The sequence below is a fragment of the Anser brachyrhynchus genome, assembly GCF_964034855.1.
Source record: "Anser brachyrhynchus genome assembly, chromosome: Z".
NCBI lineage: Eukaryota > Metazoa > Chordata > Aves > Anseriformes > Anatidae > Anser > Anser brachyrhynchus.
The window spans coordinates 69868788-69888513 of record NC_137697.1 but is presented as its reverse complement, the minus strand read 5'-3'; the positions used below and the strand labels follow the sequence as shown (position 1 = coordinate 69888513).

The following is a 19726-nucleotide window of genomic DNA, read 5'->3' as shown; positions in this document are numbered from 1 at the left end:
ATATCTCTGCTCATAAAGCCTATTAGTTTTTTAAGAGTAGGCTTTAGGGTAACACTGAAAACTTCATATGACCATCACTGTTTTCCAAACTTTTTTTTTCTATCTGAATTCAACTATTCACCTCTTTCTGCTAAATATAGGGAAGTAAATTGAGTGCTGATACAAAGATGTGAACATCTCATTGACTTCAATGGCCATTCAGCTTAGCGATGTCAGAGCTGCATTAGGCCTTGGGTCCCAAACTGTCTTGTCTGCTCTTGCCATCTGTCTTTCTTTGCTAACCTAATTCCTTATTAAATAGGGCATCTGCAGTGAACGTGAACCTATTCTGCTGATCCTTTCTCAGCAACAAACATTGCTAGAGGCTAAAATTCCTGAAAGTTATGACTACTTTGACTGCCTGTGCTTTTGGATGCCAAGTGAGCTTCTTTTAAGGTGGCCTGAAATTTAGATTATGAAAGTTTGATATTCCTGAGCATTCAGCCCCTTTGCAACTATATCTCGGACATTCAGACATGTTACTAAGCTGCTTAGGAAATCGTGACTTACAACAGCACAAAAAATCTATTGTCTGGCCTCCTTAGAGGTTCCTGAACTGGTACTGCTAACCACAGCAGCTCACCTACCATGTAGCTGAGGATGGTGTTATACAGCAGAATAAATAAATAAATCAGTCAAAGTAAATCTCTCTAAGTTAGACAAGGCAAGAAACAACAAATCCAGAAAATACATTAAAGGGACAAGGCAGAAATGTGCCCGATGACATCCCTAATCTAGAGACTGTGGGTACTCTAGGTCAGGCTCAGTTATTCGCCGTATGCCAGTTCTTTTACTGTCACTCTAGTCCAGCAGGGCATTCACTGTGTTCTTAGGTACAGTCTTTAACTGAGCTGGGAGATCACTCACTGTTCTTAGAAAGAGAATGTGGAAAATCCAAACAACATACCTGCGTCATTCAATAAATAAAGCATTATAGTTATTTTTATCTGTTATGTGGTGCAGTTTGTGCAGAGAATTTCATGGCCTGAATAAGGGGAGAAGCAACCATAAACTTAATTTAAACTCAGACTGAACTCACAAATTGAGAGCTGCCAAAGATCAGGTCATTTGGTTGTCATGTAAAGAAAAAAAAAAAAAAAAACTCTCATCTTTTCATTATGTCTCCACAATTTCACATTCCAGGCAGGACTTGACCTAGAAGCACAGTGATTCTTTCAAACAAAGGCTTTCTAATACTTGCTGAATTTGGAAATATAAGAAAAATCACAACAAGTTCAGCTTGCTACATTTCAACCCTAGTTTTACAGACAGGAAAGGATTGAATGCGCAGCCTGACATTTGGGGTCTTAGTCTTAAACCTTTTGAAATTTCCCGGTCTTTGGTTGTGTTCAGAGCTGGAATCTCCGTACAGAACAAGCTGCCTCTTTAAAATGTTACAGTTTAAAATCTTATAAAAGTAAGTAATAACTCTGGCACAGAAGCAATAAGTATTTGAGTTACATGTAATATGAAAGTTAATTCAAGCCCTGATGTAACTTTATGCTCTTTTCATGCTCTATTCCACTGGCATTATGGGCTTATTGTCAAGATGAAAGCTGTGAAAAATGTTTATCGATAGTCTGGCACAGGCTCTGCATTGCTTTTTCTCAACAGGATAGCTAATTCTCTTGGGAGGACATTTAACTCTATCAAAACTCCTCACTGCTTGTGCTTCTTTCTCAAAGGGGGAATGGAGGGAACAAAGGAAATATGTCAGGTGGAGTGAGATGGGTGTACAGTACAAGAGCTACGTTTTCAAGGGAGGTTAGTTCTGTTTACGTGAGCCTCAGCACTCCTCCAGCTGGACCCAGGGCTCAGGCTCTGAAATGGGAATGAGAGATCCTTGGCCTGTGTCCATTTCAGAAGTACAGATTGAAAACACCTTTTTTTTTTTTATCCAGTCATGTTTATTGCTACTGAAGTTTGGTGGGGCTGCCAGGCAGAATCCAGGTTTCAGGATGCTTTCTTTACATGAAATCCTGAAGTGTGGGACAGCCTGGAAAACTACATCCAGTTAGACCATCTCTGTGCAGGAGGACTCAAAAAGTATTCATGAAACACAGCTTGTCTCATAATGCTCTAAGTATTGGTTGGAAGGTGATTGATGTGGCATCACTCAACATTGAATGCTGACTGTGATCTTTCCTTAAATATTAAGCATTTAGGTGTAAAATATAACCCAATATCATGATACCAGTGTCATATTTTATTTTATTTTGCTTTCAAAGCACTTTATCTTTTCCTCTATTAGAGAGTCAAGCAATTCCTTATTGAACTCTTTCAAGCATATTGCTTGGATAAGAAACATCACAGGGGTTTTGACCTGCAAATTATGCCTCTTTTGAATTTTGTGGCTGGAAAATGAAACATTTCACTACCTATTTTAATTCTGGGGAGGTGATATTTGAGTAACTGAGGAGGATATACCATATCTGGATATTATGTTTGCTTGGTGATTTGCTTTTTTGGGAAAACAAATAGTACTTTGAAAGCAAACGCTATAATTTTTCCTAATTATATGTCATTTTCTAAAATTTCCAAACATCCGCAGTGACCAGAGCCTGATGCATTTTCTCTAATTGAGCCATAACTTACTCTATAAGTACTCCCTCTGAAACGACTGAAACTGATTACCATGCAGCACAACTAAGTTTAGGTGAAGACAGGTGTCTTTGTCCTTAAACATCTGGATCTTATTTCTGATATCCTTTTGTTAAAAATCAGATTATGTTAGCCTCGCACAAAGCAGTGGTTTTAACTTGACTATAAAGGTACAAACCCCGTTCAGCATTCTGGATCTCTGCTCACAGACAATAAGAGATCTATTCTCAGTCTCAGTTTAGCCAAATATCTAGCCTGGCAGGATCAACTCTGCTTCCACTCTGCTGGATTGCATGTCTTCCCAGCACTGACATGGCTCGTGCCATGATAACAGCAGTCCACCTGCACCTCTCATCTCCCATGCATGTGTCTATGGAAGAGCAAGATATGAATCCACTTTTGCAGAATTTGCATGATTCTCACTAGCATATATATAGCATAAATACAGGGTTGAGAAGTGTTCCTTCATACCTTACACATCACTTTTTACCAAAACAGAAGACAACAATAACAAGGCATTAATTAATCCATCTGCTCTCCAGCAAAACTGGCAGTTTTAACTTTGCAATGAAGGGTTCATACAAAGTTGTCTGACAGAAAAGTTGCACGTTTCTTCAAAGCAACTGACAGTAGAATCTTAACTCAAAAGTTTGAAAAACTGGAGGTCAAATATTAGGACAATCCAGATAGTTTGGGCTAGGTCTACCTCCCTGCAGTTTGACCCTTAACTGCTATCAAGTCAGGCAGATGAGCCCACCCTCGGTTTTCTCGGGGGTCTGGCTATTGCCTTGTGAACATCTGAAGTACTCCTTCAAGGGTTTTTGCTGCAAACCACCTTGTTTTATTTCTTTAACTCCCATGTTATCTGCAAAAAATCTTGCACCATGGCTTTTTTAGCAGAGTGGAAGGAAGCTTTTCAGAATAAGCTATATCCGATTATTCCTAAATCCACTAGGGTGTATGTCAGAAATTTGTTCAGTCAGTGTGTGTGTAGTCCAATCATTTCTAATACACCTTCAGTGAACCTGCCACTTTTGTCAGACCTTCAAATACAAACCAGATCCAGAATGTCACACGGAAGGAGATCATGAGGTGTGAGAGGAATATTGACGCTGGTAAGTTCTCTTATACACACTCTATTACCTGTAGCCAAATGTCAGCAGAGTATGACTGTCCCTCCTCCTCCAAAGTAATGCAACCTGACACATGTAAAGATTTACACTGTTGAGCCACACAGGTTGCTTTGCAAAAAGAGGACAAGAAAAGCATAAATGGAGAAGTCATCTAAAGATACAGTTTATTTAAAAAAGGGGATCACTTTCCTCCCACCCCCACCAGCTGCACTACAAATGCATTGCCACTTTTTCCAGGGGTATTTTCTATTGCAAGGAAATGTCTCATCTGCTCCTAGAAGTCATTAGAGAGGGAAATATGTTTGACTGGATACAACCCCCTTTTGACAGTAGTGGAAGCATCCATGGCATTTTCTGGATATGCATGTAGCACTCCTGATTGTTGGTACATGTGGCTCCAGGTATCAAAGGTGCTGTGAAGATACGCCTCATCACTTCAGCATGGGCAGCCAGATTAGAGCAACAGAGACAGCTGATAAATTGGCACATTTTGCAGCTAAACACATTGAACACAGATCTTGTATTTCTCTCTGTTGGCTCTGCTGAGAGGGTTAGAAGTTCATCTTTGTGATATTTGCACATGTGCATTTCTCAGAGGCAAGAAAACCCTTAGGCAGAAGCAGTGAAATGAGCACTACAAGCAATTTGTCTCCCTCACTGCACTACAGACCTGCACTTCCAGCAGTGTTTGTGTAACTGATGGCTTTTCTTTCTCCCAGTAGCTTAGCATGGTTATCAGTAGCAGATTATCTTTCCAATTCATTTGCTCTTGCTGCCTACATTGCATCAATAGCGCTAGAAGTTCTCTTGGATCCAGTTTCTCTCTGCAATTGAGCTTAAGATGTCATGATTAAAAAGAATTTGCATGAGTCACTTGTACTTCCCTTTATAGCATTCATGGAGCTCCCTGCTATTTTTGAACCCTTGTGCAAGGCAATGAATTCATTGTTTTGCTGCACAGCCTCCACATGCAAAAACTAATACCAGACAAAGCTAGGAGGATATCTGCTCTCTTAATGATAGGACATCACCCTTTTTACCTGGCATTCCCAAATGAGAGAATGTACTCCAAGGCAAATTATTATGAGTAGGAGAAACCAAATTACCAATCTTTCCTTCTTTCTGCCTCCCAATTCATGTCAGAGTTCTAGCATATTTCCTGCAGTCCTTTTTTCTTCTAAAAGCTTCAGTGTTTCTCTCTCAATTTCATCATAAGCTGTTCACCGTGAACAAGAATGCTGAGATTGGGAGCAATTTTCTAAACAACACTGCAATCTTATTCTCCTAGAATAGCTTTAACCCTAGGTCTGGTCTATACTTAAGGTTTCATTGAAAAAAAAAATGTAGATTATGGCTGTGAGGGCTTTATGCTTGCTTTGTAGAAGAAATGGTGAACTCTCTAGTACACTGGCAGCTCTTTTATGTGACTGCTTCTAACTGTTGCAAGAGTTTTGCACACTGTAAAGAAAACTGTAATAAATACATGCACAATATAAACACACATTAGTTCAGTCAGTTCATGTTAGCAATGGGTTTGTTACTGTTGGTCACAAGAAATGATGTTGGTACACAGAAATTCCTGGTTAAAACAAATAAGGAACAAAGTTAACGTAAGGTGTTGCATGATCTCATAGCAAATGGCTTAAACTATAGCTGTCATGACTTCCCATACAACTGATGTATACTTAGCCACTCTGGAATATTGCTAGCCTGGGCTAGTTCAAACCACTCCTGAAAGACTGGAAGGGATCTGATACATCCTACTGGTGGAGATCTTGGCTACTCCACCTGCAACTACCAACACAAACCTGTTTTGGGGATTCCCAAAATGACACCATAATACACCTGCAACTAAAGCGTGCATATAAGCTTTGGCTGCCGAGTCTCTGATATCCATTCTTTGTAAAGATGCAGCACAGTGCTCCTGGTGTGGTAATGACCCAGCCAGCACCCTCTGAGGAATGACACCAGGCAAGGCTACTTTCTAATGGTACATAAAGAGGTGTGACTTTCCTCACATTAACCTTAGCAGGGAGGTTTTTGCCATATTTATTTGTATGTAAGTCCAAAATACATCAGACAATAAAAGCTGGGGGTGAGAAGAGAGAAAAAGAAAAAAAAAAAAAAAAGGAAAGAAAAAAAAAAAAGCATCCCCTGGAAGAAAAATAAGCAAATCAGCAAAAGAAATTATGCCATTAACTCTACAATCTGTGTATCCATCCCAGTGAATAATGCCACTATCAGATGCAGAAAAATAGATTAAATGAGCTAGTGATCTTAAGACAATTGCTACCAGAGACACAGTCACATCACGAGGGAAATGGCACCAACAGCAATCTCCATAATAATTCTGCTAAGAGTGAAGATTCTATGGAAGCCGAGACTAAAATATTTTCTTAACACTTAGAGATGAGCCTTCAAGGGCATATTTTCTTTACTATGTTTCCTTTCCCTAAAGGGTAAGAAAGCTTACTTAGTACTGTTTCAAAATATAGCAAGGATGAGATTCTTAAACTTAGCATATGTTAAAGAAAACTAACTGCAAAAGACAGATAAATGAGCAGTTTTCTTTTCCACTTGAATTATATCTTAGCCTTCATGTTCACAAGAGACCTCTCCCATTCTAGAACTCTGTGAAGCCATCAAGATATTTTGTGGTTCTATAAATAAACATCAGCACTCCTGCTGAAAGATCTTTTTCCCTAGATGGTCTCTGAGATTTTTTTCTTTCCCTCTCCATTTTTTTTTCTCAATGACCTTTTGTTATTCACTGGAATAGCTGGTGACAAACTCTACTTAGTAGTTTAACATGGCATCTGTCTGCTGGCTTAGATGGACATTGCCAAGATAGCAACATGAGGACATAATTTAGTTTTAGTTTTTAATGACAAGTTGAATCTAACTGAAAGAAGACAGACAGAGAAACAACAGGAATCCCTGTGGTTTGAGTAAAGTGAAAACAGTTGTTCTAATGAATCCCACCCCTCACCTCTTCAAGACCAAATGGGCCAGTTTAGTGGTGATCTGGGATTTATGTGGTTGGAGCTGGCCTGTTTCCTTCCAGTCTGGCAAGGGCAGGGCACAATCTGGTGAGCAGCAGACTGCAGTAGAGCTGAGATGGCAGTACGCTCTAGGAGGTGAAGTCCAAACTAGGAGCAGTAAATATCCTTTTTGTGCATGTGTGCAACTTTCCTTGGCACTGAAAGACACTGAACATGCTCCCACAAATAATCTGGCTCTGCTCCCACAAATAACCTGAAGAGAATAATACATCTTAGACAGCTACAGCTGTTTTGCAAGTGAACATTTGACTACGCACTAACCTTTCATAGCAGGTATAAATGAATATAATGTATGAAATGAAGGAGGCTTGATTTAGTATGATTCAGTCACTGCAGGTGTTTTCCTGGTGAATACTCATAAGTGCTTTATCTACCTTTTCCTTTGAGGAGACAAATCCTCTTCTTAAATAAGTTCCCTGATTAGCTGCTCTTACGCTGCAACCTATCCCTTCATAACTTGCACCAACTGATGGTTAGTTTATTTTGCAGGAAGATGTAGGATGCCAGGCTGCAGATGGATACAGCCTGCCCCTAAGTTAGCAGTTGTATGGGACAGGGCTGGAGGCTGCCTCCTACCAGCTTAAAGACACAGCAGTGGAGTCTATGCCCTGAAAGCATAGCACAGAGATCCCAGCTGCTGAAACAAACAGCAAAATTAAGAACCTCAATCTGTGGTTTCTGTTTTTGTTTTTGTTGTTTGGGTTTAGGATTTTTTATTTTTCTTTATTTGTTTATTTATTTACATTTGTCAATCCATAAATATTTTCTAAGGAGGTTGTGTGCCCTTGTAGCAATTTCACATGCTTTAGTAGTTGAATTGCATTTTAAGGTTTCTTTTCTTTCTCCAAACCCTAATGGAGTAGAGCAGAAACCCAAAGATATTGACAGACTGAGGCAGAATCAAGCAAGCCCTCTTGAGTTGAGTGTACTGCCCCAGGACTCAGCTAACCAAGGGAGAGTGTTTCCCCCACGGTCTCAGGGCTGGCCATGAAGAACTGTAATTCAAAAAAAAAAAAAAAAAAAACAACTGATACAGTCTCCATTTGCTTCTTAGGAGCAATGGAAACACGGTGGTTTTCCAGATCTCTTAGAAATACTTCTGTTTTTCATCTACATTCTTCACTCCCACGGCCAACCCCATCACCAGGGAATGGGCATCTGTCTCTTACACTCAAACATCATCCTGTTGTCTTGACAATATCTGCTGCTTCCTTTCCTGGCTTATGTGGGTTAGCTGATGGCCCAGCCCAAATTCTTTCTCAGTAGCTGCCCCTTGGTTTCTCTATCAGGTTGGCATGGGTATGTCTCTTAAGGAAAAGAACTGTTAGCTCAGCTTCATTGCTGTCCTATTGTACAGTCCTCTTCATTGTTAAATTCCTGTCCTCCATCAAACCCTATTCACAGTTGAAATCAACAGCAAATAAAAGGAAACAAATAACTCAGCACAGCGTTACACAGAACTGGAGCTAGTGTGCACAGAGATGGATGAAAAGCCATTGAGCCCCAAATAGTGCTGATGGAGCTGCCCTGCAGCTGTTCTGGTTGAGTTACTCCATCTTTGCAGTACAGACGATGAGAGATGTAAAACTTTAGCTCTGCTAATGGCAGCATGAACAGCTACTGTGTGCAGCCATTACAACATGTCAAAGGATGCTTAGGATTTTTCTTTAATCAAGGGGTGATTAACAAATTGCTCTGTTCTTCATGCAAACCGAGACACAGGTCCTCGCTGTGGTCTATCACCAAATACAGGCTGTAGATGTGAAGTCTACTGAGGCTTATAGTATTTGGAAGTTTGTGAGATTTGTGGGAAATCTATCATTTTCTTATGTGTGTTAGTTTCTAGACCCTGGACTTTCATTACTCTTTTTTGCTTCTTGTTACATACATGTATCGCTGACATAATGCTCTCATTTTAATCTTTCATGTGTTGCCATATCAGTGGATCATATCAGTGGAAAATTAAGTCCATTAGTCCATTACAGCACCTACCAAGGCTTATGCAGAATGTTGATTATGGCACAGGTGTGAAATTAGACAGTACATATACCCATTTAGCACCCTGATCACCAGACTGTCCTTTATTTTGTGTGCATAGGCTGCATCTACATTAGCATTTTGGCTGAGAACAACGGCAAGCTTTTCAGTGAATTCTTCCCTCTTCCTCAAACATACTTATGACTGGTTCAAAAGGGAAGTGATTCACACAGGGTGATGATAGTGTTGAGTCACAGGAGAGAGTGCTTTTAGAGGAAATTGAATCAGAAACTCTTCTCCAGGGACACATGAAATACTACGCTCCAAACTCTAGTGGAAACACAAATATTCGAATCAAGCATTACTCCTTCAGGGATTGTGGTAACATTCAGTCCAGGGAATCAGACTAAATCTGGTATGACATTAAATCAGGGAATCAGACTAAATCTCAGCAATATTTGCAGTATATGTATCAAGACTGCAGCACCCACTGCCCCCATACTCTGATCCATACACCTACTGCACAGCTACTTGCTAATGAAAACATAGCAATAAGGACATTTAGGATATTTGCAATAATGCATAAGGACAAAATGCTGAAGGTTCAGTATTTCCAAATATACTTCAGAAAAGGACATACAGGGGGCTAACAGTAAGAGATTCTTTTGTGAGGTGTTAAAAAAGGGCACACAACTCGGTTTTACATCTCTACTTGTATAGCAGGAGTACACAGCTATCAGTAGCGAATCAGAGTCCCACTGTGCTAAAATGCTCTATGGACATATAGGAAGGAGGATCCTTTTGGCCTGAGATTAGCCCAGCCTGCACAGCAGGAACAAGGCTATCAAAGTGAGCTGGAAATGAATAAATAAACAGTTAGCAGGGAAAAAAAAAAAAAAAGGGGGAAATAGAAAGAAAAGAAAAAAAAAAAGTAGATACCTTTCTTGCAGTACCACTTCCAAAGCAGCAGTGCTCCAGGGTCATCACAGCAGAGATGAATGCTAAGGAGGGATGAATGCTGTGATGAAGTGGATTGAACCACTGGCTTTGTGGAGTTCTCCAGAATGCTGAGATCAAAACAAGAAAAAAAAAACCAACTCCCAGTCTCATTATTATGCACTTTCACACATTTAAATTTAGTCTTCAAACCCAGCTAGAGGCTACCTGTTGGCTCTGTGAGCCACATAGACACCACAGATCAGCATGTGGGAAGGGAAGGGTTCAGGTCCAAAGAACCTCTGCTGAAATAATTTAAAGGCACCTACAGTATTTTGGTACATAAGTTGCACTGACACTTTTGATGATCTTCCACCAGAGGAAAAGATGTCTCTCTGTGGCTGCCAAAAACAGAGAAGCCCATGAAAGAAAGAAAGGAAGACCAGGTGTGTGGTCAGGGTGTCCGTGTAACCATAGGTCATATAACAACTATATCTCAGGCTAGCAGTGTCAGTGTGTGCTGCTGATCGCTGGAGCAACAGATAAGCAAAGGGCAGCACTGATGCAAAGATTATTTTGCATAAGTAATCACAACACAACCGAGGAGCATACAAAACCACCAGTGGTTTTTAGAGAGACGCTGAAAATTACAGTGTGAAGTAGCAGCAGAGGGCAGGAATATCTGTGTGTTAACCAAGGACTGCAGAGCCATTTGAAACTGTGTTATTACTTGGGAAGTATTTCAAATTTAGAAAGTGCGTACAGTGCTGTGGTAGCACAAGGCACATTGCTCACATATGCTCAGCGTGAAGGTGTTCATTCAACAGTGCTACCAGGGATGATGTATATAAATCCTTATACATCCTTACTCTGTACAGAGGAGAATCCGTAGCCCCTGTAATTTTATTTCACAATTTAGTGAACATCAAGCTATTTGACCTGACCTTAATCCACCATGTCTTATTGTAGTTACTGGCATTGTTGTGGAAAATCCAAAAGCAATTAAGCAGCAGTCTGTGGCTACCTTTACTTAACCAAGCTTGTCCCTGGAGGTGAAATCAGCACATACATTGATATATTCCTAACTTCCTCTTCAGGCCTTAAGCTTGATGTAGAAATAAAATTGCAGAGGTTCCTCTTCCAGATGGGACTTACAGGCTGCCCACACCATGGCCTGCAAGCTGTGCCTGCAACCCCATCTGATTAGTGGTGGCTACTGCCTGGCTGCCAATCTAATGGTGTTCACTAGTTAGATGACCTTAGTTAAGCTCCTAGATACTCTTAATTTTCCTTTCTTTTGGATACACAGAAAGGCTGGAAAATCCTCTGTCTACTCCACAGCATGGGATGGGATGGGATGGGATGGGATGGGATGGGATGGGATGGGATGGGATGGGATGGGATGGGATGAGCACAGGCACATCTGGAGCATGTCTACAGAGGTGAGTGCAGAGCAACTAACCTGGTGTCCATCAGAGCTCCCTGGGAGTGTGAGGGCAAGACCTGGCAGGCAGGGCTGTCCTACCACCCACCCCCTCAGGGAGCAGGGAGCAGGCTGGTAACAGAGCACTGCTGGTAGAAATGGTCACAAAACAGAGCAGACTCTCAGATGTGCATGTTGTCCCATGGGAAATAAAATGTCTTTGGTTTTGTAGGTGGAAGAGGAATGGACATGCCGCCGCGTGACCCGCAGGGACTGTGCTCCTGTGAAAGCCCTGAAGTTGAGGAAAGGGCAGGGGTAAGTCGCCTCTCACTACATCTTTGTGGGAAGCACAGGGATCTGTGCTGTGCTCAGAGAAAACATTCATGACACCTGGCACTTGGTGGCATGGGTCACGTCCACTGAAGGAGATTGTCGTGGTGGGGACACTTCACAGAGCAGATCCCGTCAGTGTAAACTGCATTCCCTTTGCTGCTGCTGGGTCTTTTCCATAGCATCTGAAAGCCTGGTGTCCTGGAAACCTGCATACAAGCAACTCGTCAACATGGGGAGGGCAAATGTCTGAGAAGTGCACGCACAGAGAGGCTGGCCTTACCTAGAAGCCTGCTGTGGTCGGGTGACGTGGAAACAAGTGGTTTTAGTGGGAAAGGTGTGATGCGGCTATTTCTTTTTTCTTTGTTATTCTCAGCATGACTGCATTCAGCTCTTGTGTTTTTAAAGCAGCAGATGAATTTCTAAGAAAAATATTGGGAGTAGAAAGGGAGTGAATGGGCAGTGTGAATTCCTACAGGGCCAAGATGTACATCATCAGGGCTGCTGGCACAGCTGAGCATGAAGCACGAGCAGCTAAAGACAAAAACAAATAAAAACTGTTCATCAATTTGTTATCATAAACTGGATTTTTATGTTAGGAATCAAACTTGGATATACATAGTCCACATTAATGCCTACATTTACTTTAACCTTTTACATTTCTTTAAATTAAAGTAATAATCAGGAATTCCGTAGGCTATTAAACTCAATAAATCTTCTTAACAATTTAGAATAGACTATAGAGCACAGAATTTCTTTCTCTTGGCTGTCAAATACAACTAGCAAATTTAAGTTTAACTCTATACAGAACAGCAAACCAGTATGTCATGACGGGTGCCAGTCCGTGAGAATCCACCTTTCTTTAGGCAAATAACTTACCGCACAAGCAATAAAAGTAAGGTTCAAACTGATAATTCAAAGCAGTCAAAATGAAACTTACATGTTTTATTAAATCAGGTATGTAAATCATTCCAACTGCGGTTGGAGCGTGGACTTGCATGGGCGTTCCCAGATATGTTGCACTGGTGACTACTAGTGCTTTGCTCAGTGCACAACTGCTTCACAGCAGCTTGAGCATGGCAAGCAGAAGCTGTACAACATGCTGGGAAATCTCTGAGCTAGGCTTGAGTCAGCCCCTAATGTTCTCCGGGTGAAGCTAAGGTCATATTTAAGTAAAAGCAGGAAAAAAAATTCAATGACTTTGGAATGCAATTTGTTTTAATAACAAAGTACTTCCAGTGCTGGGGAGTATAAAACAACATCTGACTTTGCATTGATTTCTTCTTAGTTTTAGAAAAGAGGTTGCAATTTTTAATAAAGCCCCCCTGCTGCAGGAGGAGGCTTACTGGCAGAAGTTTTCAGGAGGGAGGCTGACTCAGTGTTACTAGTGATGCAGCGTGAGCAGAATCTGGTAAATGCTAGCACAAGAAAGTCAATAAAGACCATGAGAGTATCCTCACCAGCATGGAAGAAAATGAATTTAGTCATAGCACAAGCTGAAGCACTGAAACTTTCATCAATGACTTGATAACAATTCGTGGAAGGGAAAAGCTTGATTTTTGAGGCAAAGACTATATAGAGCACATGGATAGAAACTTCTCTTCCAAGCCTGAAATTGCTGAGAGAGAAAATCCCCAGACAATTATTTTTCCTATTGTTAGTCAGTCAAACAGGCACTGATATTTTCATGTAAGAAAAGTATCAATTTTAGATTAACCCTGAAAAGAATCTAAGCAGATCTAGTTGCAATATTTTTTATGATACTAAAAGAAAGTAGATTCTCAGTTAATAGAAATCAGCAAACAAAAATCAGTACTTCTTTGTTACTTTCAACTGTCTGCTTAGTCCACATGGAGATCCAGGCCATCACAAAGTTCACTTCAACTTCTACAGGCTACTAATAAGCAACCTAGCTCCTGACTGCAGTCTTGACTGCAAGGTTCAAGTCAATGGTAACAGCATAGGTTTCGATAAAGCATAGAAAACTCTTGTAGATAGGAGATATCTTGTAGATAATGATGTTCATCACCAGTGAGGGCATGATATGGGTTTCAAAAGAGGATAAACAATAAACAGATGTTACACTTGATGCTAGTCATGATGCCAAGTAATACTCTTTATTATAAGAACGGAAAAATATGCTCCTTCCAAAGAGGCACTGCTCGTAGTGTGCTCAGAACCAGCCAAGATGGGCCTGTCATTGAACAATGCAATGCTTATGAATGATCTTGGGGTTCCCAATGTTTCTTCATTTTTTTTCCTTTAAATAGCAAAATGCTGCTTCTTCATGGTTGTGCCTAAAACACATCCTTGTTGTGCTTCCAGCTCTTTTGGAGTTGAGAATACCATGTACTGTATTATTGAGCCTTTCCTGTAGCTCTTAATCAGAAAAAAAAAAAAAAAAAAAAAAAGTGTACATGTGTAGGAGTACCATAAACTGCAGCTGTTTTTCTTTATTTTTCCACCGTCATTACTGCTGAATGGTAACAAGAAAGATGACACGTATACACCATTTGGATTCTCTGCAACACTGTCGTACAGGAGTTTGGGAGGTTGTCTTGGTTAACAACTCCTAATTTCAACAAAACTTTTATGACTATTAAACAGGGTTAGGTGTATGTTGAAATAATTTGTCATGCAGTAAAATGGATTCTGCTCTTTTGCTGGAGTGTTTTATCAGAGATAGAGAACCTCAATTTGCTCTTTCATTAGTTTTATGAAAGATTGTACCACCAAAGAACCTAAGTGAGTCTAGAAAACTCTGGAAAGATTAATTAATTTTGCTGGGCAACTGCTTAAAAACAAAACGAGTCAAAACAAAAAAGTCCAAACATATCAAGAGTACAACTCCTTCCCCTCATCCTCCCTTTAATCCCCCTGCCATAGAAGTACTGTGGTCTCAGATTTTGCAGATAACTGAAAATGGCAGAGGCTTTGATATTTTTGGCACTTGAGAGCAGTTTAATAGGGGCCTGTGAGGTGTTCTTTCTGCATGCTATATCCGTCTGAAGCTTGTGAGACTGAAGAACAAAACCACTTGGTCATCTTTGCAAACCTGCATGGTCCTATATCCCCTATATCCAAGCCCCCAGGCAGTTAAGGATGTATCTTGCTGCCATGCCAAGCACAGGGGTGTGCTGCTGAAATTCAGAAGTGTTCATATCGTAAAAATCCAAGGGACAGGCCAGTTTGAAGGAATATAATCATCCTTCTTCTGTGGGCAAAGGTTTCCCCGGTTGGCTCCTGCCAGCCCTGGTTGTCACAGGCCAGGTTCCTGCCTGGACTTCAGGCTGGGTAACGGAGAGGAGGATCCCTCTGAGTTACTGAGCTGTGTGTACAAGCACATGGCTATGAGTTCACTTGCAATTATGGTCTTTGCTAATTGCTCTTGACTACATCTTCATATCATGACCAAGGCAGACAGCACTGGTCAGGGAAGCCAAGGGACTGTCACTCATTCCAAGAGATCCCAGCCATTGCGTTTGACCTCTGGCATTGTAATTTTATGCATGCGGCTCTGCCTGGAAGCTGTCAGAGGCAGGTAACAAGACCGTCACGCTGTGGCAGCTGTGTGAAACGTGCCCACTGAGCTTCACTCCCAACGACAAATAAGATTGCCTGCTCAAGCAGTATTTGAGTCAGACAACAAAATGCATAGCAGTTTCATAGTGCAGAGCAAGACTTCCACACAGAACATCATGTATTTTTAGTTAGCAGGCCCATAATCAGCTCGTCTTATACATCTCATTACAGTTTCATTTTGCATGATTTCACTTCTGATGACTGGAAAATGACACGAAGCTGTGACCCCAGCTTACTGCAGGGACAGTAAGTCCTTCAGCCCAGTCACGGGTTTAGCCACTGGGCTTCTTCCCTTGGTAGTTCAAGGGCAGATCTTTATCAAACTAGGATACTTTGATTTGAGGTTTGGGGGGGAAATCTTCTTTGAACATTATCCAATTCTCTGTGACTTTCTAAGGATCTACAGGTGGGCTTGGTTTTCCCACCTGATGATTTCCAGAGGTGTCACCCAACCAGAGGAGCAAGCATCCAGCCTCTGATATGAGTAGGGCTACAAAAACTTTTGGAGAAGGCAGCTGAACTGCTGAAGACTTGAACATTAACATGCAAAACTCATGAGATTAAAAAATTTAAAGAATTCTCAGAAGTGCCCATTAAGGAAGTAGCATCATAACAGTGGAAACATTAGGAGTATGGCAAGAAATCCTTATGGCTCTTCTGCATGATAGGGACTTCAGTCCACGGAGGCTGGTAGGGTTCCCTGTGTGGGAGTAAAAGCAGAGGCAGAAGGATTTCTCTTCTCCATAATTATCAGGACACACTTGTGACAACAGTGCAGAAGAAGATGGCATGACAAAATGTGCCTTTCTGCACTAATTAATGTTTAGAACTGGCGTAAGCATCGTGTTGGCTTTGCTTGGTTATTAAGTGTATGGGGATTAAGAATGTTGACTTTTTTCTGAGGCCGTTACTTGTGTACTGAAAAAGCCAGGAGCATTTCAAATAAGAGCAAGTAAAATTTAAATGGTATTATTTTTAATAGTTACAGAAATTGTTTTTGTGTAATATTATTAGTCAACTTCTGACTCCCTTCTTTCTTTGCTTGTACAAATGTTTTGTGTAATGTCCCTTTCTGCTCATCATACTTTCTGGCACAAGACCACTTCAGTTCCTCAGTTCTTCCACAATCCACCTGTCTCTCCTGCTCATCACGAGGGTCTGTTTTGCTATGACTGCAACCTCCTATAACCCAGACTCCTCTCTGATTTCTACTTTTTACATAAATCCATTCAGTATTTAAAAAAAAAAAAAAAAAAGCCCGTTTTGCCTGCTGCTTTTACTGTCTTTCTCTCAAAAGCCTCTGTTCAGCTTCCCCTTGTATTTTGTCTCCACTGCAAATCCCAGCTCCCTACCTGGCTTAGTTTCTGCTAGTTTTTTTTTCCGGTTTGCTGCCACTTTTTACTTCAATCTAGCCTCTTGTGTCTGCCACTGTTGCTTATCTCCCCTTTTGGACTTTTTCCTGGGGTGACTCTGGCCCAGTTTTCCCTACGGGGCAAATGTCTCTACTTGTCAACGCTCATTGTTGCTTACATTTTGATAAAATCTGCTGGCCAGATAAGAAATCATTATGTTGAATGAGATAAACCTGCTAAAGGAAAGTCTGTCTCTAGTCCAGGTCTCAGTAAACACTTTGGGTCCATATAAGAGCTGTGGCATTAAAAACTGACAGTTCTCTCTACTCCTCTGCAGTTTTGGTGATTAATGGCAACAAACTATTTCTGCGTTATCTCTGTTTGCACAACTGGAATTTATGGCTGCATTTATAACTCAGCCCTTGCAAATACTGGGAAGTTGAAGACTCAGTGAAATACACTGTGTTTGGGTGTTTATGCAGAGATATTTAAACATTTCTGCACTGTATATTTTGTGAATGGGCTACACAAATAATTTTACTGCTCCACAGAGTTTTTACTAACTCCACAGAACTGGCTTTTAAATATAGAGTCTAATGTATTTAAGCTGCTGCGGGACAACACGGCTTTATTCTCTGTAGACAACTTTATTCTTTGTCTTGTCATTTTTATTGTTCTGGTGGTAGTGAATAAAACCCTGCATCTGTTCCTCAGAAAGGACTTAATCCAAAGCTCACTGAATGCGATGGAAGAGCCTCCACTGGGCTTCAGATCAAGATCTTTAGCTCACAAACAAATGCCCTTTGTTAGGATATGCTATTCAAGTACAGTACAGAAAAGTTACAGAGGTTCCCTATTTCTAAAATAATAATTGCTCTTTAAATCTTTTTTGCTAATCCTGTTTAGCTGGAGGAACAATAAGCGACAGTACATAGCCATTGAAATACTGTGGTTTGTGATTAAATTGCCCCAGCAGTTGATACAATGTTGAGCATGTTTTGCTGGGGTAAGAAGCAGTGTCATATTTATATGGCTCTTCCTGTGCATGCAGTAATTCAGAAAATCCATAGAGACACACTACTTACCCCTGAGGATGTTCAGGCTCAACCAGGCAAGCTGGACAAGTGCAGACATCCTTCAGGACTGCCTTGTGTTGGTGTTATTGATGAAGCAGGCTTGAAAGAGGGATTTGTAGAATAAAGAGGGATACCACTGAATGGGATTTTTTTCTGCACTGTGGAAAAGGAGCAGAATGAAAGGGTTTCTTCCCCCACAGTAGGGAAAAGAAACAGGGGCTATTGTGGAAAAGGGCACAAAAGGACTAAGACAAGGCGGGAGTAATCAAAGCAGAGACATTAGCTGGGGAAATGCTGTGAAGGACTCTAAGTGGAGCTATACAGCCCCGGATTTGCAATGACTGCGTTTTCAACAAGCAGGAGGGACAGCCATAAGTCAGTTATGCAGCGGCATCCCCAGCAGCTGCAACAAAGCCCTTTCTTCCTTACGACATCGCAGGTAGTGGGTATTTCTGTGGATCTCTTGTGACAGGGAGCTAGCGGTCCCCATGGGTTGGAGCAGACGTGATGACAGGGAAATTTAGCTGCCTCCACAACTGCAGAACAGAGCCACCTTTCACGTGGGTGTGGACTATGCAGGCTCTTACTACTGGGTATTACTCCTGTGACAGCACTGCTCTCAGTAAAAGCACTACCATGTGTGGTGAGTGCTGGCAGGACTACTACGCATGCAGTTTGTAAGCCTGCGATGACTAAAGCAGTTTGCGGAGCCAATACTACAACATTACTCACTCCAGGAGTTGCACTGAAGTCAATGAGATTACTCACGTAGCTAGCTGCCGATAGAGATCTTGCCAAGCTGTTTCACCACACAATAAATGTGAGCAAATGAGCCTGTTAGTCAGCTGAATAACTTCAGAAAATAATTTTTAAGTTCATATTACGTTAGTGCTTCGACTCCCCAACCACCGCTGAGGTCCTGTTATGTGCTGAGAACACCCAGCAGCAGGCAGTCCCTATCCCAGAATTCAACCACCCCTACGGGCAAATAGGGGACAGTGACCAGCCTCAGTCACACCCCAGGGCACCAGTGATGCCAGGAACAAAACAGGGATCTCCAGTCAGTTCCCTGCCTCTGTAACACTCAGCATTTCATCCCCATGCTGAATATAAAGCATTTGTGAATGTGACCTCCAGATTTCCCACAGCTCCTCTGCTAACTGGCGGGTGGATCTCTGCATTCATTAGTTTTATAAATGCACGGAGAATACACACAAGTTCCATTTTCATCTCACACACACTACCGCACGTCGGTGCATTCCCTCCTCCAGCTCATCTGCATCTTATTCTGCAGTCAGGGAAATAACAAGAACCACAGGGAAAGGGAAAAGAATCGAGTCTCACAAATTCTGACTGCCAGCCTCGGATGCTTAAAAAGCTTCATCCCAAGCAAAATTCATTTTTCATATTCAGTGAGATTCAGCGGGCAGGCTATCAGATCAGGCATCACCTCTCAGGACTGCATTTCATTTATGTGTGTTACAAAAGCGCCCGGCACATTCAGCATCATTACCAGAGTACTTTCTCTTCCTTTATTCTGCACTCTGCTCAGCTTTTTTGGGAGTTCACAGAGAACAAGAACAGGCTGTAAAACAGCAGCACAAAGTGAATTTTTTCCTTATAAGAAGAGGCATCCCCTTTGAATTATTCTCCATCTGAGGGCTCATTGCGTAACAATAAAAACTCTGTCTCACTGACACTGGACACTGATACCCTGATAAAGTCCCAAAGCAAGGCCTGAATAGCTTCTCAGCCTCCCGAGCAAAGCAGGAGGGGCAGATATGGATATGGCTTCTGTCTCTTCTCCCCATTTCTCTCTCCTTTCTTCTAATCCCAGTCCCCAATTTAGTCATTTTTTGCTAGGTATTCAAAACAGCCTTGAGATGCAGCTGGCTGGCTGTTGTAGGAGGAATGGGGTAATCCAGAGGGTGACATGTCCCTTTCCAGTTCATGGGGCCTGAGAGGCGAGGAGCTATCATTTGAGCATCAAAAATAACATTGGGTTAACATGGCTGCTCTTTATACCTTTTCTATTTACAGAGTTTTCAGGACAATACCAGCTAATGTTGCCATTCATTATTTTGGAAAAGGTATTTTAACTTCATAATAAAATTTAGGGAAGGCTGCACTCTAGCAAAGGTTAATTCCTTCTCTTCCCCCTACCTGAAACTGCCCATAATGCTGTAAAATGGAACTGCAGAGCATTAACAAAATA

At 41.4% G+C, this 19726-nt stretch overlaps 1 protein-coding gene across 9 annotated transcripts in view; it reads left to right on the top strand.

Moving 5' to 3' along the window:
- The window catches only part of PALM2AKAP2 (PALM2 and AKAP2 fusion), a 257742-nt gene that overhangs the window by 138785 nt on the left and 99231 nt on the right, over positions 1–19726 (top strand). For all 9 annotated transcript variants that reach the window (XM_080573326.1, XM_080573327.1, XM_080573329.1 and 6 more), the window contains one exon: positions 11404–11486. In XM_080573326.1, the coding sequence (XP_080429452.1) occupies positions 11404–11486 (83 nt within the window). The remainder of the gene's footprint in view (positions 1–11403; positions 11487–19726) is intronic.